A 20,446-nucleotide genomic window follows, 5' to 3' on the forward strand; every position below is an offset into this window, starting at 1 on the left:
CCTGTGTTTGCAGGTCCAGTGTAGCTTGCATGCAGGGCTTCTGCGGGTTTGAGCGGCGGTGGGTGTGAGGGCGGGCTGGGAGGGGGGGAGCAAGCGAGAGAAGACAATGGGCAGGCGAGGTCATTTCCTCGTCGAGCTGATCAGACAAAACAGCACATCTGAACACCTGAGAACGGCAAAGGGACAGCGCAGTGAGGTGAGGGCATGTCAGGGGGACCAAAGGTCTCCAGAACCGATGGCTCCTCATCTGCACCCTCACTCACCCCACCCTGCCCCGCGCTGACTGATCTCTGTTTGCAGGAAACATGAGGAAGACGTTCGTTTGTGACGACTCCATCATCATCACCATCCCGATTGGGTCCCTGAAGAGCCTCCGGGAGGGCCAGCTGATGCCGGAGAACTTCCACTGCGTCTTCAAGGACAACTACAAGGTCTTTGTCTTCAGGGGGAAGCCGAGGCCCCTGGGAGTAAGTCGAGCTTCGGGTTGACGCAGCAGAGCGTTTCTAACCTCGCCGGTGACCTTATTTCCTCATCTCCGTCAGGCGGCTCAGGCGATCGTTGGCGTGTTTCTCGTCATTCTGGGTTTCATCGGTGCATCCTCCCAGATGATCTGCACCGTTCCGAATGTGGTGGTGAGAAAGAGTGCATTTTTTCTTTGTTTTCTTTCTGAAACAGACTAAATTCAAAGCTTGCAGTTCTGTGTTTAAATCTTTTTCCAACCACCCTGTCAGTTCCTGATCTCTGGCATGCTGTCCTGCGCGGCGGGCTGGTATCCAAACATGCATGTGGTGAGTAAGGTGATTTATGGAGGGGGACTAAAAAATACCAAACAATGGCTCTAATATATCGCAGGAAATTTGTGGCCGTCTCTGCTCTTTAAGTCTCCGGTGTTTGTTCAGAAAAGAGAAGCTGCTCCGACCTGAGAGGACGACGCTGGTCGCTGCTAAAAGATGACGAATGTGCTTTTAATTCAATGTTTTTCCACTCCTTAACTTTTCAGATGAAGCTGTCCTTCTCTCTGAACATAATCAGCTTCTTCTGGTCGCTAGTGGGATTTGCTCTCTCCCTGAAACTGTATATTACTGAACATTCATATTCTCACTATAACAAGGTATGAACTCATCGCCTCTCTGCGGGTCAAGAGTCTCAGAAGTGCGTAAAATTTGTCGTTCTTTCCTTCGTCTCTTTGGTTCCCAGTTATCGAACGGAATCAACGGCCTGATCATGAGCCTGCAGCTGGTGGAAAGCGCCCTGGCCCTGTTCCTGATCTTCTGGTCGAGTAAAGCCCTCTGCAGGGATCACTTCAACTCTTTGGTACGTCGCCGCAGACGCCATTCGGGCGAACGTCTCGGGGCGACCCAGGCGCTAACGCCGCTCGTTTTGCTTCTCCGCAGCCAATCATCTTGCTGAAACAGGACGACTGAGGAGGCGGCAGAAGAAAATCAGAGAGTGATCAGCCATGTCTGTGAGAAGTCCCCGCTGTCATATAAAAGACGACGCTTTTTGTTCATTTTTTTTCTGTGTTTGAAGGCAGACGCCGGCGTTAAAAGGTCCGTGTCGCTCTCTGCTTCCAAACTTCCTCAAAAGTCTCATCGTTTGGTTCTGGTTTTTGTTCCGCGCGAAGCTGCTTCAAACTAAAGCTGGATTTTATTTTATTTTTTTAAATTGTATATAAATGAAAAAGAAAAGGATCCAGAATGAAGCTTTTGTCGGGACCGCTGTGCAGTCAAACTGGCCCCGTCTGCAAAACATTAAAAATGTAAAAAGGACTTTTTTTTAACAATATAATTTTTTTTTGTTTCTTTGAACCGAAGTGCTTTGATTTTTTGAATTGTCGTTGCGTGTGAATCATGAAATAAACAGCTGTTTTATGTCTCAGGCTCTAAAATCTAAAACAACCCTCCCCCCAAGTTATATACAACTTAAAATTTATTTGTTTCTGTCAACATTATTTATGTGTTTGGTTCAAACGGCGCCACGACCAGCCGTGGAAACGTCTGATGAAACAAACTTTCATTTGTAAAGAGTCCTTTTTAACGTCGACCGCCTCTTTATTATCATGAAAGAGTCGCCTTATCTGTGGAAAGATAAACAACCCAAACGGCAGCTTAAATTATAAAAAGATAGATAAAAAAACCAACACTTGTGAAAAAAATAAACACGGTTTAGAGCCGGAACATGTTGGACTTCGAGGGCGCGAATCGTCTGTCGAGGTAAAAAATAAAAAAAAATTTAAATGTTATAAAGTGTTGGTTTAGAAACGGAAATGTTTGATTATAAAACCGTTTCCCTGATCTTCTGTATTAAAACGCCGACATTTGATAATATTCAGCATTTTAAACTCAATGTGCCGCTTTTCACACTAATAAATGAACAAAAATCAGGAACTATAAATTTACAATAATTAATTAAAAACATATGAAATTTAACTCTGTATATCAGAGGTTTAGAGTATTTGGCTGCAAAATAAAAGCAGACTTTTTAATAAAGTTTTTAAAAATATTTATTTGGTTGTTACTGTCCGGTTTGGATGAAAAATAAAAGAATATCTGAGTTTAATCACATTTTGTTTGTGTTATCTATTAAAAATGAAGCCCAGGAGGACATGAGGAACAGTTTCAAGCTTGTTAAACATTTGAATAAATAAACAGATAAATAAACATTGTGCAAAAAGTAAATAAACTTGTGTTTGGTCAGTTATTTCTTTCCTGTACGCTTCTTGGTAATAAATCTTATATCGTTATAAAGTTGTTTGTTTCTCTTTAAATGGCTCCATGTTTGTTGGAAGAATTAGCGGGTCGTGGCTTAAGTGCTGGAGAGCTGGACGCCGCCCCGACAAGTTGAGTGTTGGGAATGTTGTGGCTGCATATGGTTCTTCCGCATGCTCCCGAGGCTTCCCCCACCTCCTCGCTTCTTAAATGAATAAATCACAGAAGTGTCTTGTTTCTTCAGGCTTCAATCATCCAATCCAAACAAACATCACCAAACAAGAGATTTGGCAAGTTTTTCATAGGTGCAGCTCAGCAACTCAACTCTGCTGCTCGACCTTCAGATGTATTTTTTTTATTAAATGTGCCACAATTTAAAGAGGATTGAACAGGCTTTCTAACTGTGTAGGATTTATTTCCAAGACGCATCGTTACAGCAGATTATTAATTAACCAAAAACACATATAAAAGCCACATGTGATACCATAAGTGGCCGCAAGAGGGCACAAACTCACAACAAATCAAGTGAATTTGTTTCGCTTTTTAAAGTAAATATATTATTCTGACAACGTAAAGCTTTTTATTATCCTCAAGTTTTTATAAGCTCATGCAGTTTAAATGTTCCGGGTTGTTCTAAATGCAGAGTGGTTTAGAAAACGAGGTTGTTTAAAAGGTGAAAAAAACAGAAAAAAACAAACCAGATGATGTTCAAAAAATGAACTCTTCCGCTTTGAGCCCCTCCCTGTAAACCAATCAGAACCTGAACGCAACCATTTCCCTTCCCCTTCCCTCTCTCGCCGCTGTCTGCTCATTATGTAACGCCGTGTGGTTCGCGTTTGGCCTGTTTCATGGACTTGTTTTAACATATATTTATATATTTTTTTATATAAAATGGTCGAGGCTGGTTTCCTCCTGCTGCTCTGAGTCCCGAGGAGCCGCGCTCTCCCCACCCACCTCCTCCCTCCCCGTCTCCTTCTCCTCTCCCCACCCACGGGCCATGGCCTCCGTGTACGGCGGGTCGCACACCTTGAGCAAGGATGATGTGAATTACAGGATGCATTTCCGAATGATCAACGAGCAGCAGGTCGAGGACATCACCATCGAGTTCTTCTACAAGCCCCACACCATCACGCTGCTGACGGGCACCGTCCTCAGTCTGATGTACTTCGCCTTCGCGCGGTGAGGCGTTCACGGACCGCTGCGGCTAGCTAAGCTAGGCTAACGGTGATGCTCAAACCGGACCCCCCTCCCGTCTAACTTTGCCTATATTTGGGAGGGTGTTATCAGCGATATTAACAGCGACAGTCGTCCTAATACATACTGACACTAACGCCAAGCTTAAGAGGATAAATAAGCATTAGTCACTGTGTTTTTGTTATCTGTCATTACGTTTAATTTAAGTTATTAGCCCCACTTTGCTAGCTAATTAGCCATCAAAGGTGGTCCTTTTGAGAGAGTTTGAAGCATATTTACTGTTTATATTATACGTATATTACAGTGATAATAACTGTTTTTTTATGCCCAACTCTGCTACTTACAGAGATGATGGGAATCCTGACAGTAATGTCTGGGTGGGGCTCATCCTGGTCATCTCCTTCTTCCTGGTCATCAGTGTTTTGGCTTTTCCCAACGGTAAGGATGGAAAAAAAAATGGAGGCGAATAAGCAAACCTTAGATCAGTAGCATCACCGGAAGTGGGAGGCAGGGAGAGAAAGGTGAGGGGTTAGTCTGAGAGGCGTCCAATCCCTGGTCCTGGAGGCGCTGCCATCCTGCAGGTGGCGGTCGTTTCCTCCGCCCTTCAGCGTCTTTCAGCAGGTCTTTCGAGTCCTGCAGAATGGATCAGAGTTGAGCGCCACTGAACTACTTGTCCAGGAAACAAGTAGACGGCGTCAGCATACATAATTTGAAAAAATGGACGGGTCAGGACGTCTCTCTGCTCATTCGTATGTGGGTGGTCGTAATGTTATGGCTGACTGCTGTATCCTTAATACACATAAAATATAAGAACAGTATGAGTATCTCACAGTAGGCGTTTGTCACAACCACAAGAGTAAACTGGTCATGATTTAAAGTCATTCTGGTGGTTCAAGTCACGAGTTGAATCGACATGACGTCGCTTCTGTAAACCTGTGCCGTACAGGCGGCGTGCTCCGGCCTCTCTGGTCGATGATTGATAGGAAACGAGAAGCGCTCGGCTCTCGGTCGTGTCTGAGCGGGACGCCGGCTTGTTTTACAAACAGTTTCGGTTTAATAGATAACGAGGACGGCCGAGAGTTGCCGTAAAACACGGGAGGAACGGAAGTGTCAGCTGGTCGCTGCTCACCTCCGGGGTTTGAACTGTATTTGTAAAATAATAATAATAATAATAATAAAAAAAAACACATTTCATCTGACATGAACTGATCTGACTTCAGGTCCGTTTACCAGACCACATCCAGCCATATGGAGAATCGTGTTCGGTGAGTATTCGCCAGACATTTTTTATTGATTTTTTGCATTCGTCCCTTCGCGTCTCGAAGGACGTTTGGTTTTTCTTCTTCTTCTCCCTAAGGCCTGAGCGTGCTCTACTTCCTGTTCCTGGTTTTCATCATCTTCCTCAACTGGCAGCAGGTGAAGCAGCTCATGTACTGGCTGGACCCCAACCTGCGCTACGCCAAGAGGGAGGCGGACATAATGGTGAGTGACGCTGGCGGCTGCTGTGGTCACCGTCGGGGAATCCTTCTTCTTCTTCTTCTTCTTTCTTCTTACTGACGGGCCTTCCTGTGCTCCCGGCCTGCAGGAATACGCCGTGAACTGCCACGTCATCACCTGGGAGAGAATCCTGAGCCACTTTGACATTTTTGCTTTCAGCCATTTCTGGGGCTGGGGCATGAAGGCCCTCCTCATCCGGAGCTACGGCCTCTGCTGGACCATCAGTATTACCTGGGAGCTGACCGAGGTAAACACACACACACACACACCAGCTCAGCTCAGACTCTGGTGATGTCACTGGCTCAGTGGGCAGCCCGCGGTTGCCGGAGACCCCTCTGACGTGGCGTCCCCTCTGTGCCCGCAGCTGTTCTTCATGCACCTGCTGCCGAACTTCGCCGAGTGCTGGTGGGACCAAGTGATCCTGGACATCCTGCTGTGCAACGGAGGGGGCATCTGGCTCGGCATGACCGTGTGCCGCTTCCTGGAGATGAGGACGTACCACTGGGCCAGCATAAAGTACGTGTGTGTGTGTGTGCTTCCTTATGAATGCGTTTAATTCGCTTTTGGCGGGTTAATGTGGCGGCTGGAGCTCCTCTCTGTGAATCTGTCAGTGAGTCTTTGTAATCCTCTCCTCCTCCTCCCCCTCCCTCGACTAGAGACATCCACACCACCACGGGGAAGATCAAGCGAGCCGTGCTGCAGTTCACGCCGGCGAGCTGGACCTACGTGCGCTGGCTGGACCCGAAGTCGTCCCTGCAGCGAGTGATGGGCGTCTACCTGTTCATGATCATCTGGCAGGTGGGAGATCCGACTCACGGCCGCTTTAAGCGTGTCAGGGATTAGTCAGAGATCCGCCGCGCTAATCCAATCGGCTCCTCCGAAAGCCGCGCGGGTCGGTTTAATTGGCGGCTGTTCTGTCGTCGGAAGGACCGGCCTTGCTAACTTGGCAGCAGGTGGCAATAATGAAGGAGAGGGCGGCTGGAGAACACAAGGGAACTTCTCCCACTTCATTCAGAAGCTGAAGCTCAGATAGTCAAGGAGATGGAAACTTAGACAGAAGTCGTCCTCTAAATGCATGTTATATTTGTGTCAGCGTGTTTCTGATCCCAAGTCGGAGGCTCTCGGGGTCTGTTTGCCTGTCCCGAGCTCGTCCTGCTTCGCTCTGAGGTTTACGATGAAAAGCATGATGGGAAATAAGGTCCCTCTGCACCCAAAAACATGCAGCTGCTTCATCAGATTATCAGAAAATGTAAAAATGTGTCAGAGAGAGAGAGGAACTGTCTGGTCAACAGCCGTGCACGAGTCATACTTTCAGAGTATTTCTTTAGTTAAACCTGTACTCTCTGAAGTACTCTCTGAAGTACTCAGTTACTCCGGGTGAAGTTTATCTGCTTCATCGTGTTTTAGTCAGATCTGTAACGACCCCTTCGCGCAGCTGACGTAGAGTTTCTTGTCTTTCCTGAATCAAACTGTAGAAGCAGGTTCCTGCTGCCGAACACCCGACAGCCCGCCTTTAGAACGCCGCTCTCTGTGAGCCGCAGGATCGGCGCTGTTTGCCGTTTTAGATTTATGACCCGATTATTTATTTATTTATTTTTTCACTCGAAGGGTTTTGATTTTTTTTTTATTCCCCCCCCCGCCGCAGCTGACAGAACTGAACACGTTCTTCCTGAAGCACATCTTCGTGTTTCCTGCGAGCCACGCGCTGAGCTGGTGTCGAATCCTCTTCATCGGCATCATCACCGCTCCCACCGTGAGGTACGCCACCGCCGCCTCGCCGCCCCTTTGTCTCCCTTTGACCATTTTTTTCTCCTGCACGTCCTCTCTGCTCGAGCTCTGGAGCTGGAGCGAAAGTGCTGACGAAGTGTGTATGTGTGTGTGTGTGTGTCTCCTGCAGGCAGTATTACGCGTACCTTACAGACACGCAGTGTAAGAGAGTCGGGACGCAGTGCTGGGTCTTTGGGTGAGTATAAACACTTTTCCTGCATCTTAGCGAGCTCTGTCGTGACCACAGAGAGGGGGAGCTCTCCCTCATCGTCCAATCAGAATTTGTGACATCGTGGAGGGTCCAAAATGGCCGCCAAATCGGGAGCAGTGTCGACAGGCGTCTTCGGCTCCACGTTAGAGCTTCCTGAACTTGAAGACTGGTGTGAAGTCACGCCACGAACTCTGTGAATGCCGAACGAGGCAGAGGAGAGCTGGAGGTCAGCAGGAAGCTGAAGTTAGGAGGACGTGGATCGACATCCCGGCCTGCAGCTTCCTGTCTTTAGAAAAATAAAGGAACAATACTCGTGACAATTAAAACCGACATGATAACACGCTGTAGGATCCGGACTGGAAGGAGCTGAAGCTGCAGGGAGATCAGGATATGTGCTCTTTTAATGCTAGATCTGAATTACCGCTTCGACGTTCAGCAGCAGGTGATCACATAAATGTGGTGACTAAGACGACCACAGTCGACATAGAGCCAGAAAGCATCAGTGGGAACACAGATTTACCGAGTGTCAGGAGGTTTTCTTGATAAATTGACTCAATTCTCACAAAGTTGTATACTGTAGGGTTACTTACCTCTGGAAGGATATTTCAGATGGTTTCTTTAAGGTTAATTGGTGCAGTTTTAACTCGACTCGGGCGTGCTGCTGAGACAAGACGACTGAGTCCCGTTTCGCTGATTGTCCATCGAGTCCCACGACCACGTGACGGGCGCTCCCTCTCCGTGATCGTTACTAACGGGGAGCGTCAAATGTCCTTAAAGGGGAAATGAAATAAAATATGAAAAAAATTAGTTTTCATGCACCGTCATCAAACCCTCCACCGGTCCGTTTTCTCTGATTTAAGAGCACGGGCGGCCGAGCCTTTAGCTTCCACGTGTCGAGCCTCAGACGTGTGATTCTGTCTCTCCGGCTCTCACCCGCAGAGCGATAGCCTTCCTGGAGGCGTTGGCGTGTATCAAGTTTGGACAGGACCTGTTCTCAAAGACGCAGATCCTCTACGTGATCCTCTGGCTCCTGTGTTTGGTAAGACGAGTCCCTGGGGGGCGTTCAGCTCCACAGACCCGTCACACTCGGACATACAGCTGTTTGTTTTTTTACACATCTTGTTATAAATGATGTTTTTTTTTCCCGTGTTCCCTCTGGTGTGTTTCCAGGCTTTCATTACGTTCCTGTGTCTGCACGGGATGGTGTGGTGCGCAGAAACCTACGGGCCGAGGGGAAAGGTGCGTTCGTTTTCTTGTTTTTCTGCAGATCAGGGCTCTCTGTTTGGTGAGGCGAGAAAGTATTCATTTGAAGCAGACGTTGATCAGATCAGACTGTTTGTGTCCGAATCTCTGCAGTTTGTTTTTTTCTTTTCTGTGGGTCATAGTGGATAAAAATACATCCAGAGTGAGAAAACCTGAGCTAATACCCATCGAAGTGACGCCACTTGGTTGATTTTCAGGGTGGTTGGAATAAATCTGCCCCAAGAAGCATGAAAGTTAACAAAAAGAAGATAATATAATAACAGGTGTTGTTGTTGTACTTACTGCAACCACAAGGGGGCGTTTCCTCTCATGTTAAAACCTCTTTTGAAGATATTTAATTTTTTTTTTTAACCTAATCCCTTTTAAAGCACTTTTCTACCAGGAAGTAGTAGTCAGTCCTCCCTCCTAGTTGTATGTAAATGATAAAAACACAACCAGCTAAGGCTTTTATTTTTATTTATTTTTAATTCTGTGTGATCAGCCGTCCTCCCGCTGTCAGTGAACACTACCTTTCTGGGGTTTTTTTTTGTTTCCTTTAAGTCGGTGCAGAGGAGAAGTTGTTGTTTACGATCCCAGCTCTGTTGCAGGACAGCATGTCACCCTGTCCTTTCCTCTGTCCCCGTCCCCGCAGAGCCTCTCTGAGTGCGAGGACAGTAACTACATGGAGTCTCCCGACAGAGCGCCGGAGGACTTCCCAGGTACGTAAAACCCGCCAGCGTCCGTGAGGTGCTAACCCCCCTCCCCGACTCGGCACGTACCGTTCGCGCCTCACCTCCCTTTCCTCGTGAGCTTGTTTCAAAACATGTGAGCTTCACGTTTCAGACCTGGACGCGGACCTGGACGACGACAGTCCCACTGCTAGACGGAGGGCGAACAAATCCGTCAACGGTCTGGACGGCCAGTAGGAACCGGATCCGGAGGTGGGAGGAGGAGGAGGAAGAAGGAGGAGGTGGTAGGAGGAGGTGGGAGGAGGAGGAGGAGGAGGAGGAGGAGGAGGAGGAGGAGGAGGAGGAGGGACGACGACTGCAAACACTTCCTTGTGTAATAAGAAGAAGGAAAAAAAAAAAAAAAAGACACGAGCGCCTCCATTTCCAGCAGAGGAGACGTGGACGAGCAGGTCCACACGGCGCTGTTTGGAACGCTCCGACTGAAGTGTGTTAAAAAAGGCTCCGAAACCACTAATCACAGGTTCCCGTGTGTGTGTGCGTGAGAGAGTGTGTGTGAGTGAAAGAGAGAGAGAGAATAAAACCTAATTTTAGACGTGGCTGCATGCTCCTGGTAGTTTATAATCAATAACAGTATCACTCGTGTCCTTTTGACTGAACTGTACAGTATGACTCAGCACATTTTAATGTTTAAAAAGCCATCGTGGAGTTGATCACTTTTATCAGAACGTGTATCTATGTAGGACAGATAAATCTCTTTTTTTACACACACATATATATATATATATATATATAGGCATCACCTGGTGTTGTGTGTGCATCAGAAATGTTTATCATGTCCTGTTTTTAACTTGAATGTCGTCAGAATTTCAGTTTCAGGCTGATTTCCTTCATCAGGCTGAGGTTTTGGGGGGGGCAGTTCTGGAACGAAGCACACAGTTAAAGCACTTTGCAGGAGCTTCTCCGTCAGAATACTGTGCATTTTGTAGTGTTCAAGTATTAATGTGAATCATCGGGACTTCGCTTTCCTCGCCCGTCCGTGGCGGGTGTCGTATTTTTTTATTATTATTATTATCGTTTTTTTAATTTCAGTGCGCCGATGAGACGGGGGCGGGGCCAGTTGTTCCGAATCGTCGCGCGGCTGCCCAGGCGAGCGGTTTCGATGCAGCCGCAGCATAGAGCCTCTTCGTTTTCACGACCCGCCGCGTCCGCTTTCTGTCCGCGCCTTGGGATCGTTTCGGTTCCCTCTGAGCCGCCGGGGCCGAGTCAGAACCTCCCTGGGTTCTCCTCGCCGCCAGTGCTTTATCGTGTCGTCGCCCCGTATCGTCTCGCCGCCGCCGTCGGCTTCCTCGACAATCCGAAAAAAAAAAACTCTGTAGAATCGGGGTCTCGCGGACATTACGGAAAGGGTACACCATCTGGATTTACATGTCGTTTGCCAAAAACTGTTTTTGCTGAAGATGTAGTTTTGTTTTTTTTTATCTGTGGAAAGAAAAATGGCAACATATTAAAATGTTTTACATTTCCTCCTGATCTGTGAGTGCGTCGTTCTGTCCAGTTTGTTTTCATTTGAACCAGACGTGCAGTTTGACCGAGCCGTGAAGGGCGTCCCGCTGGAAGGAGGAGAGAGGAGCGTGGGATTGGCTGACTCCGGCTCGTCCCTCTTTTCTCTTTAGGTCGGATTTCACTTCTCGCCACGAGAGTCGGACTGAAACAGCTGCGTGAGGCTGATCTGTAACCGGATGTACCTGAAAGCAGAGTGGTTGCTTTGAGTTTGTTTTTTTCTTGACCTTTGTCTAGGTGTGTGTAGAAATGATGGTCCTGTTAGAGTAAAAGCCGGATTATTTGTGAGCATCCTGGTTTTAAGTCAAGCTAAATACGTGTTTAACCCTCCTGCTGCCCTTAGGTTCAATGTTGTGTCTCTGATTGCTGAGGGAGCGTTGTTGTGCCGCTTCTTTCCACAGGAGGGCAGCAGAGAGCCTCGAGCTGGATTTGAACTGTGTCACGTGACGACGGTGCCCTCTGAGCAGAGGAAGCCTGCTGCGGCTCAGGTCCCTCTGTCTCCTCACCTTTCTCCTCCGTCTCACCGTAACGATCAGATCTGAGGTCTTTCTTTCATCGACTTCCCGAAGCTCGAGCGTCAGGACGTTCCTCGCCGCCATGGACAGGAGTCCCGGCCTCCTGCGCCACGGCTGTCTGAGTCCCGAGGGCACCCTGAGGGAGATCCAGATCAGCTTACTGGAGTGTAAAGTCTGCTTCGAGCTGTTTAATTCTCAGCAGAGGGAGCGCAGGCCGCAGAACCTCTCCTGCGGACACGTCCTCTGCCTGGAATGCGTCACGGCTCTGTCCCACCCTGTCCTCAGGAAGCTGGAGTGTCCGTTCTGCCGCCAGCTGTGCAGCGCGGACGGCACCTCCCACTGCCAGGTCCTTAGTGACCTGCAGCAGCTCCTGTTGTCCCGGAGCCCCTCATCCTCCACTCCTCGTCCTCCTCCTCTTTGCAGGACTAAAGGAGGACCGTCCTCATCCACAGGTCTGCGTCTTCGCTCCGTGTTTGGAGGCTGGGGGACTCTCGTCAACCCCACTGGAATCGCCGTTTTGGGGCCCTCGGGAGCTGTAGTTGTGGTGCACGACGGTGCGAAGAGGGTGGCGGTGTTCAGCCAGCAGGGGAGGAAGCTGAACAGTTTCGGGCAACGGGGAAAAGCCGTCGGGGACATCTGCTACCCGGTGGACGTGGCGGTGTCTCCCGCCGGCTGCGTTGTGGTGACGGACGCAGGGGACAAGGCCGTGAAGGTGTTCACCTCCAGGGGGAGTCACGTGGTCACGGTGAGGGACTCCTTCCAGCTGCCCTGGGGGGTGGACACAAACAGCGGCGGGCACATCCTGGTTTCAGACGTCCAGGCGGGCATGCTGTCCCTGCTGAAGGTGGACTACGGCCAGGGCGTTGTTCTGGAGCGTCGCACCGCCGTGTCCGACCTTCGGTGTCCCCGAGCCGTGGCCTGCTGCCGAGCGACTGGGAATACGGCGGTGATGGAGCATCTGGCCGAGGAGCACCAACACAGGAGGCTGAAAGTCTTCTCCCAGGACTTCCAGCTCCTCCACCAGGTGGACGGCTTCAGCCTGTCCCTGCAGTCCAGCGTGAGGCTGAACATGTCAGGGGTGGCGTTTGGCGGAGACGGAGACGTGGTGCTGACGGACTCAGATCAGGGGCTGGTTTGTAGCTTAGGGAAGCTTCAGAGTGATCCGGCGCTCATGCCGCTCGTGGGGAATCACCTCGTCCGGCCGGTCGGGCTGGTGGTCCTGAACGACACCTTCATCGTCCTGGACGGAGGGGACCACACCGTGAAGATTTACTCTGCCTAAATCCCCCAACCGCCACACGAACCAAGAAATAAAAGTGTCCAAAATAATCTTCCTTCAGTGTGTCTTCTGTCCAAACTGATCCTGTATTTGACGTGGAGTTCTGCGATGAATAGTTAACATCTTACCTGCTGTAGATGGCTCTTTGAACGACTCCACTTTAAAGATTAATTCGAAAGACTAACCTGTTTGTTGGCAGCAGCAGCAGCTAGCTGTAGCACTTTCAGTGCAGGTCTAGCAGAAATATAACGTAGCATTTTATAATTATGAATTAGAATCTCCAAATTGTGATTTACCAAATATAAAATACTGATTTGGTATCTCACAATTTAGATTTAGCATATTAAAAATATAACTTAGCATCTCATTATTATAACTTTGCTTCCTAAAATCATGACTTAGCTGCTCAGAATTATGATTTAACATCTAAAATTTATACCAGTGTCTCAAAATATTGACTTAGCTTCTGAAAAGTTTGATTTAGCATTTCAAAATTTGAATTTAGCATCCTAAACTTGACCGTTTCTAAACTTGGCTTTGCAGAATTATTATTTAGCATCTAAAATTTATAACAGAATCTTAAAACTATAATTTGGCATCCTAAAACTGAGTTAGCTCCTCCAAATGTTGACTTAGCTTTGCAATACTATGACTTAAGATCTCATAAGTATAATTTAGCATCTCAAAACTATGACTTCGCCTTCTAAAACGGAGTTAGCTTCTCATATTTAGCCACTTTAAGTCACAATTATGAGAAGTCAAAATTTTGTGATATTATTGCATAATTATGAAGTGTAAGCGAATTATTATTTGCTAAGTTATAAATATAAAATGCTGAGTTAGTTTCTTGCATTTATATTTTAAAATATCTTTTTTTCTCTTCATAGCGTCCTAATTAAAAGAGCTTCAACAGTTTTTAGATTGTTGGGACTTATTGAAAATATATATTTTAGTGTTAATAGCAGCACATTATTTTAAAGGGGCTTAAAGGAAATGTTTTGGTAGTTTAAGGCAGTTTGGGTGTTTTCTGATTTAACCTTTAACGTTTTCCGCCTGTTGTTGTCATGGAGACGGAGAGCCGAGCTCGAGCGCGAGTTCGAAGCCTCCGTCCTCCTTCCTCCAGACAGTCGGAGCGTGTCTCCAGGCTTCATGGAAGCCTGCTCTCCTCGGTGTCCAGCCCTCCTCCTCCCTCCTCTTCCTCCCTCCTCCTCCTCCTCCTCCTCCTCCTCTGGTTCTCCTCCTCCCGGGCGAGCGGCGCGGTGCGTCAGTCCTCCCCGGTTTGGCTCAGTCCCGGCGGAAGATGGCGGAGGGGATGGAGTCTGGGGCCGGAGCTGAAGGCTCGGTTTGCGCCGCCCGGCTGGGTGTGAAAAAGGATTTACTTTAAAAAAACAACAACAACAACAAAAAGAAACATGAACTTCAGCCCGCATCGTCTCAAAGCCCGGACTCGTCTCGGGGTGTGTTTTTAACCCGACTTGCTCCTTCTTTTTGGGTTACTTTCTGGCTGAAACCCGTTCTACGCCAACGGACGGGGTGGGAGTGAGAAGAAACGGAGGAGGAGGTGGTGGTGGTGGTGGTGGTGGGGGGGAAAAGTGGAGGAAAATGTCGGACTCCAAGGTAAAAGTTGCAGTGAGAGTCCGGCCCATGAACCGCAGGGGTAAGTCCGCCGACTCGTGTCCGTGTTTCGGGTTGTGAACTTCGGCTGGCCGGCATTGTTGAGCTCCTCTCTCCCCCTCCTCTCCGCCGCAGAGCTCGAACTCAACACGAAGTGTGTGGTGGACATGGAGGACAACCAGACTGTCCTGCAGCCTCCGCCCTCAAACTCCAAGGGAGAGAGCAGGTAGGCAGCGTTAGCACACAGAACAGATGTTGGACTTTTGGGTTAAAGGCAACTTTTAAAAAATAAATAAATAAAGAATCAGTTTGAGCTGCAGAGGGGAGAGGGGCCCCTGGGTGACATGTTGCAACAATAACAGCAGCCCTGCAGCTCGGATCTAACTCTTGATGTCCAAAACAAGACACCAGACAGACCTGTCAGGGTTATGTTAAATGTTGGGTCAGTGGTTGAACAGGACTGCGTGCTGCAGAGGACACAGTGTTTGTCACCTGTCTGTAACTTGATATGTCTCCAGTGCTAGTATCATTCTGTTGGTGTTTTTGACTGCAGCATGGGTCAGGAGAAAAGTCAGGACTGAGCAATCTGAGAGAAAATAAACTTCTGTCCAGCACTTTACCTGTAGACCTGTAGCCTGTAGACAGTGAAGCACGGTGGCGGTAGTGTCATTCTGTGGGTCTGTTTTTCTTTAGTGTGGAATGGAGAGAAGTATGGACTGAGTACTATAAGATAAAGGAACTTGCTCAAATAATCTTGCTGATGTGTAGCACTTTACTTCAGGAGACATTTTACCTGTTTCATTAACAGTGAAGCACAGTGGCAGTAGTATCATACTGTGGGCACTTTTCTATAGGTGAGGAGAAAAGTCAGGAATAAATTATTTAAAATAAGGGAACTTGGTCAAAGAGTCTGGCAGATGTGTAGCACTTTAACTATGAGACCGTTTACCTGCTTCATCAACACCCTGTAAACGGTGAAGCACGGCGGTGGTAGTATCATTGTGTTGATGTGTTTCAGTGTCAGCACGGATCAGTAAAATAGTCACAACTGACGAATAAATGAGAGCAAGAACGACGACCTTTTGTCCGTAGAGCTTAAAGTCCCGTCGTGTCGAAGGTTTACATTTCAGGAGCTAAACGAGCTGAAGCAAATCACCGAGAACACCTGGATGTGAGGAACCCGGTCCTGGACCTTCATGGTGCCAGAGTCAGACCTTAACCCAGACCTGAACCCAGACCTGCCCAGGAAAGACTCCGGGCTGCCGAACAAGCTGGAACCGAGCACATAGGCTGCGTAGGCTGCGAGGAACATTCAATCCTCTTTATTTTTAAGTAATGCACAGAAACAATCCTAGAAACTCTCTTCTTTTCTTTGCTGTACCTTAAAATCCCACGTCCGCTGTCAGAAACACGAAATACAAATCTATAAACTGATCAGACGGACGTTACCTGGTGAGACACAAGAGGTTGAGGCGAATCCTTGGAAAGGTTACTGTAAATCCCCACGTTCAGAGCTAAGTTGTGGCGTCATAGAGAGAAAATATTGTGATGTAGTTCAGAGGTGGTTCAGCACTGAGAGGCAGAGGCGTTTTATTTTTTATTTTTTTATGACTTTTCCACCGTCTCCCTGCTGCCATGTTGGCGAAACGAGACACAAACACGTCCGGCACTCTTTGTCTGATTCAGGCTCAGATTTACGGACTGAGACGCCGTTCGTGCCTGTTTTCAGTTTCACTCCCTCAGATTTAATCCTCAGAACTGACACTAGTTGTAATCTGTGTTTTTCTGGATGTGATCGTGACATTAAGCAGCTGTGATTTTGTTTACCCATTTTTTGTTTTGTTTTGTTTGTTTGTTTGTTTTGGTAGGATGGGGGTCACAGCTGGAGCAGCTCAGACATCCAGCTGTTTGCTAACGTTTCAGTCGTACTGCTATGTGCTTCTGTGTTTAGGCTTCCATGGTTTTTTGAAACCATATAATTTTCCTTTTCGCTGCTTGTGAAGCCGCAGAAGGTGGTGGTGGTGGTGGAGGGGGGATACCCCGATCTCTGGGACTTGGCCTGTGTCTTAAAAGGCACCTGTTCCTGCGTGTTGGATTTGTGTCGGATTTTCTGGGCATTAACGCGCCAAATATGGCTGCAGGGGCCGAGATTATGGGGAAGTTTTTTTTTCCCCCCCTTCTCTCGTGGGAACGCCGAGGCGCAGCTTCAGAAAGGAAGCGGCTAGAATGGATATTTCTGCATGGACTGGCTGTTTGTTATGAAATATGGGATTTAACGCTGGAAACGGTTTTGCTTCATGTCAGACGACCCCGTTTTAAGGATTCGGTCGCCTGAATGTGAAGCTGTTTCTATGTTGTGTCATTATTCAGATGGTTTTCTTTGCAGAGTGTGTCGTGGAACCGCACGGCATCTCTGGGGAACGCGATCCGCAGGAGGAATTCAAAGTACCATAAGGGGTTTTTGCTTTCTCGCGCCGCGGAGCGTCCCGGCCTCACTCGTGACCCCGCCACCCGTCCTCTGCCTGCGTCCTCGAGCAAGCGAGCCGTGACCCCGGCGGGTGGGGGGTGGCGGGTTGAAACGCAGATCGTGACCTCAGGGGCCGAAAAGGTTAAGTTTTCACCTTTCAGCCGCTCTTGTCGAGCGCAAATCGCACATTTGTAACAGGAGTCTGGCGGGGTTTTCGGTTTCCTTTCATGCGCCAGTCCACTTTCCCTCAGGGTGTAGACACAGGCGTGGAGAGGGCGGGGGGGAGGAGGTGGAGGAGCGCAGACATACCTGAGGCTGCTGTCTGCTGAGGGTGGCCGGGGGAGGGAGATGAAGCATTATGACCAAAAAAAAAAAGTACCCAGCGACTCGAACAATGGAGCTGGATTACACCTACCAAGCCCCGGCACGTCAGTCACCAAGCACGTTCCTTTTGTAAGCCTCTTTTTTATTAATTTACATTAAAAGTTGTGGCAACTTTCAAAACAAACCACAAAATAAACTTTCCGGCGTGCTGAAAATATTACTCCTTTTTTTTTCTCTCTCTTTCTCCACATATTAAGAAGCTCTCAGGAAGCGAGTCTTTATCTGATGGTGTCCGTACCCAGGCTTGTAATTTCCACTTTAATCTCCGCTTATCGCCGATGATTACGAGAGCTTAATTGGGTTTATCTTCACTCGGCTGGCAGTTTGCTTATTTAGGTTCTCGGGAACCTGGGTGGTGTGGAGCGGAGGGAGTCCCCTTCATGACGCTGCTTGTTCTGCCCGTCTACGTCGTCGGATTAACTCGAACAAAGAGACTTCTTGAAAAACGTTCAACCGGCTAGTTTGATTTTTCAGTGTTTTGTGCCAAGGACAAAGAAGCTAAATTTTATGAAAATGAAATAAAATGTGGGGCATAAATAAATAAACATTTTGGAAAATATGCTTTTCCTTTGTCAAAAAAGTTACGAGAAGATTTATTTCTCTCATTTTGTTTGTTTAATAGATTAAAAAGGCCTTTGTAGCGAGCAGCTAACTAGCTAGGTTAGCTAGCAGAAAGACAGTTTTGTTGAACTTTGACCCGGTGGATTTTGTGTATTTTTTCCTGACAGACAGTGAGCAGTAAATTCAAATAAACAGTCCTGGTTTCAGTGTAAAGGATAAATAAATAAAACAAATCACTTAAGACATGTTTTGTTAGAGTTATTAAAAAAAATGTTCAGCATGCTAAACTTATATTAGCACGAGAGCTAGCTCCCGTAGGTAACTCTTAGCTTCGTTTCTGAAGCTTTTTGAAGTTGAAGTTTTATTCTTCAGTACAGATAATTTCTTTAGTTATTAATACAGTTTGTAAAAATATAACTTCTTGCCCTTTGTTACGCGTTAACAACACAGCTGTTAGTGTCAAAGTTGACTGTGTTTAAGGTTTAGAAGTCTGTCACTTCATAATGGTTTCAAACCCCAAACTAAACAACTTTAGATGTTTTATTTTTCTATTGACCGACCTCAGGATGGTTCTCATTGTCTTCCTGTTTTGCTCGCTGCTCGTTAATAATCAGCCTTTCCATTCAGAATAAAAAATGTTCTCCGAGCCATTTACAGCTGGAAGGCTCCACGAGGCTCCCATCTGATCTGAAACACTGCGATCGGGGTATTCGGTGTAGGGGAGAAACAGTTGCGCTCGTGTAAAGATCGCTCTGTTTGTTTAGAGGGCGGGACGTTGTTTACATCTCGATCCTGGAATTGAGAAAAGATGGCGCCTTTCCTTTTTGTCGAGCCTGCGTCCCATTAAACTCAGCTGTGGCCTCTCGCAGCGAGGGCAGCGGCAGGAGTCAGAATCCACTTTCAGACTCCTTCCCAGTGCAGTTTACATGCATAATTCTTTAAGATGAGGCCTTTCTGATGTGTTTACCTAATTATAGGTTTTATAAAGTTTTGTTCTTTTTTCTAGGGAGGAAATCAGGCCGTTTAAAGTTTAATACGTTCCAGAACGAGTTGGTACAGATTTCCCTCTGCGATGAAGACGTCTGTCCGGTGCTCCCAGTGATTTCTGTTCTACTCAGCTCCCCTGGCCCGGCTTGTCACGGCGGTGTCGGAAATGCGGCCGAGGATTAAATTAGACCCGGTCTGCACCAAACGCCGTGTTGTGAATGTCTGTTGTGGAAACTTTCGAAGCCCCCCCCCCCATGCCGGAGGTGGTATGAGCGCCATGTGTGCTGCTCGTCACGGTGTTCTTCATTAAGTCTGGTTTTCCTTTTTTTTTTTCTGAAAAACACAGAGTTTGGCTTGCAAACGGGAACTTTGACTCATGAGGCGGGTAGATTATGTCGTCTCCATGTTTACCACTGTTGCTAAGCAGCAACAGATACCGACACGTCCCGGGGTTGTGTTGACGAGCTAAAGAGGGGTTCCCCCGGCTCGGACACTTCAAATATGTGCACAAGAAACTAATTTTAGATTTTGGATCAATCATTGAGTGCATTTGTGTTTAAAAAAAAAAAAAGCTGTAAAGCTGAAGTATATATCAGTTTTCCTAATATATATATATATATATATATATATATAAATATATAAATATATATAAATATATATAAATATATAAATATATATAAATATACCTCCAATGTGCATGTGTTTAACATATGTTGCTTCGGACCTTTATGACTTATTACTTGTTCTACAAAACGGGACAATTCATGAGCGTTTTTACTCATTTATAATAAATAAATAAAATATTCCTTTTCATGGAAGTCATTTTAGGTTCGTCTTGGTAGTTTGAGACTTTTTGAACTCCGCTAAACTCGTAAACTGATCTCAGGTTTGAAGTAGCCCGGAGGAACAGTTCAGATCTTTTGAGGTGGGTTTTTCTTTCTTTTTGTTGAACAGCTTTTGGCAGTCAGCAACTTATCCGCAGCAGATAGCAGTCAGAGCAGTCTCAGTCGTCTGGGGTGAAGCTAAAGGCTAGTCAGAGCAGATTTCAGCCATTTTAAAGAACTCAAACCTCCGTCATTTCATATCCGTTGAAGCAAAGACTATGCTGTTGATTGGAGTCACTTTTGCATCAGATGGTTAATGGCATCTGCGGTTGTTTTCGCTGGAGATTTGACGTGTTTGAACAAAATACACTTATTGTTGCAGCGTGTTTCCTGTGAAACACATATTACAAAATGAAACGCGTCTAGCGTGGCCGGTCAGAGTAACTATCCGATTCTAAAGGAACGCATCGTAAAACTCTAAATACAAAAAACTGCTTTTAAACGTCTGAGGTTGTATTTGCTTTCGATGGCCAGGGTCCACTCTGGAAAACGAGTCCTCCTGTCTGACTCGCTGTTAGCTTGACTCCTGCAGGAGAATATCTCCCTGATTCTCCAAACTCAGATCCTCCTGTCTGCTGTCTGCTGCAGGTAAGATGCTGACTACTGACATGCCACCTCAAAAAATCTAAACTATATGTTGACGTAAAGTGCTAACAGCCACAAGCTGCTGCTAACGTGCTATAGCAACAGTGCAGTTTATCATAAAATATGATTATTTATTTTTATACGCCCGTCTTGAGACGAGACGTATTATGGTATGGCACTGTCTGTCCATCCGTCTGTGGACAATTTTGTGTCCAAGCTCTAAATTGTCAACCCTTTAACAGAGCAATGTCAAACGGCACAGCTGGACACCTCATAGTTTGAGGATGATCCCTATTGATTTC

General features: G+C 47.0%; 5 protein-coding genes and 1 long non-coding RNA gene across 15 annotated transcripts in view; 4 read left to right on the forward strand and 2 right to left on the reverse strand.

The window, feature by feature from the left end:
* The window catches only part of si:ch211-269k10.4 (uncharacterized protein LOC100150242 homolog), an 11,191-nt gene extending 6,813 nt beyond the window's left edge, over positions 1-4,378 (reverse strand). Inside the window, exon 1 of the mRNA XM_025008105.2 lies at positions 4,247-4,378. The gene's annotated coding sequence lies outside the window, so the exon portion shown is untranslated. The remainder of the gene's footprint in view (positions 1-4,246) is intronic.
* LOC112450845 lies at positions 82-2,797 on the forward strand. 2 transcript variants are annotated; one of them, XM_037980157.1, is made up of 7 exons: positions 82-196; positions 301-431; positions 543-632; positions 732-788; positions 1,001-1,111; positions 1,198-1,314; positions 1,395-2,797. In XM_037980157.1, the coding sequence occupies exons 2-7, from the start codon at positions 306-308 to the stop codon at positions 1,422-1,424; spliced, it is 531 nt and encodes a 176-aa protein (XP_037836085.1). In that variant the 5' UTR covers positions 82-196; positions 301-305; the 3' UTR covers positions 1,425-2,797. The 2 variants fall into 2 exon arrangements, with proteins under 2 accessions (XP_037836085.1, XP_024863870.1); XM_025008102.2 differs by having other exon boundaries at positions 301-467; positions 1,395-2,794.
* On the forward strand, positions 3,706-9,583 carry ptdss1a (phosphatidylserine synthase 1a). The gene is made up of 13 exons (XM_017426547.3): positions 3,706-3,887; positions 4,249-4,340; positions 5,123-5,167; positions 5,260-5,384; positions 5,488-5,646; positions 5,764-5,915; positions 6,056-6,197; positions 7,045-7,157; positions 7,297-7,362; positions 8,317-8,416; positions 8,548-8,616; positions 9,272-9,338; positions 9,463-9,583. The coding sequence occupies exons 1-13, from the start codon at positions 3,706-3,708 to the stop codon at positions 9,543-9,545; spliced, it is 1,395 nt and encodes a 464-aa protein (XP_017282036.1). The 3' UTR covers positions 9,546-9,583.
* On the reverse strand, positions 7,042-9,522 carry LOC119617769. Its single transcript, XR_005234174.1, has 3 exons — positions 9,413-9,522; positions 7,968-8,147; positions 7,042-7,663 (listed from the first exon to the last, which is right to left on the reverse strand). It is a non-coding gene; the product is annotated as an uncharacterized LOC119617769 (long non-coding RNA).
* Positions 9,584-9,638: 55 nt separating the features above from the next.
* Positions 9,639-12,712, forward strand: LOC108241931 (E3 ubiquitin-protein ligase NHLRC1). The gene is made up of 2 exons (XM_017426428.2): positions 9,639-11,105; positions 11,270-12,712. The coding sequence occupies exon 2, from the start codon at positions 11,466-11,468 to the stop codon at positions 12,663-12,665; it is 1,200 nt and encodes a 399-aa protein (XP_017281917.1). The 5' UTR covers positions 9,639-11,105; positions 11,270-11,465; the 3' UTR covers positions 12,666-12,712.
* A 126-nt stretch (positions 12,713-12,838) lies between these two features.
* The window catches only part of kif13a (kinesin family member 13A), a 41,970-nt gene continuing 34,362 nt past the window's right edge, over positions 12,839-20,446 (forward strand). For all 9 annotated transcript variants that reach the window (XM_037980485.1, XM_037980489.1, XM_017426533.3 and 6 more), the window contains exons 1-2: positions 12,839-14,319; positions 14,412-14,502. In XM_037980485.1, coding sequence (XP_037836413.1) covers positions 14,265-14,319; positions 14,412-14,502 — 146 coding nt within the window. In that variant the 5' untranslated portion in view covers positions 12,839-14,264. The remainder of the gene's footprint in view (positions 14,320-14,411; positions 14,503-20,446) is intronic.

Source organism: Kryptolebias marmoratus, linkage group LG16 (genome assembly GCF_001649575.2).
Source record: "Kryptolebias marmoratus isolate JLee-2015 linkage group LG16, ASM164957v2, whole genome shotgun sequence".
Lineage (NCBI taxonomy): Eukaryota > Metazoa > Chordata > Actinopteri > Cyprinodontiformes > Rivulidae > Kryptolebias > Kryptolebias marmoratus.

Excerpts from the sequence above, each read along its gene's own strand:
- LOC112450845 (XM_025008102.2), top strand. The coding sequence starts at position 306 with ATGAGGAAGACGTTCGTTTGTGACGACTCCATCATCATCACCATCCCG. Across the intron at positions 468-542 it reads GGAAGCCGAGGCCCCTGGGA|GCGGCTCAGGCGATCGTTGG; the intron begins GTAAGTCGAGCT and ends CATCTCCGTCAG. Across the intron at positions 789-1,000 it reads GGTATCCAAACATGCATGTG|ATGAAGCTGTCCTTCTCTCT; the intron begins GTGAGTAAGGTG and ends TTAACTTTTCAG.
- ptdss1a (XM_017426547.3), top strand. The coding sequence starts at position 3,706 with ATGGCCTCCGTGTACGGCGGGTCGCACACCTTGAGCAAGGATGATGTG. Across the intron at positions 4,341-5,122 it reads TGTTTTGGCTTTTCCCAACG|GTCCGTTTACCAGACCACAT; the intron begins GTAAGGATGGAA and ends ATCTGACTTCAG. Across the intron at positions 5,647-5,763 it reads TTACCTGGGAGCTGACCGAG|CTGTTCTTCATGCACCTGCT; the intron begins GTAAACACACAC and ends CTGTGCCCGCAG.
- LOC108241931 (XM_017426428.2), top strand. The coding sequence starts at position 11,466 with ATGGACAGGAGTCCCGGCCTCCTGCGCCACGGCTGTCTGAGTCCCGAG.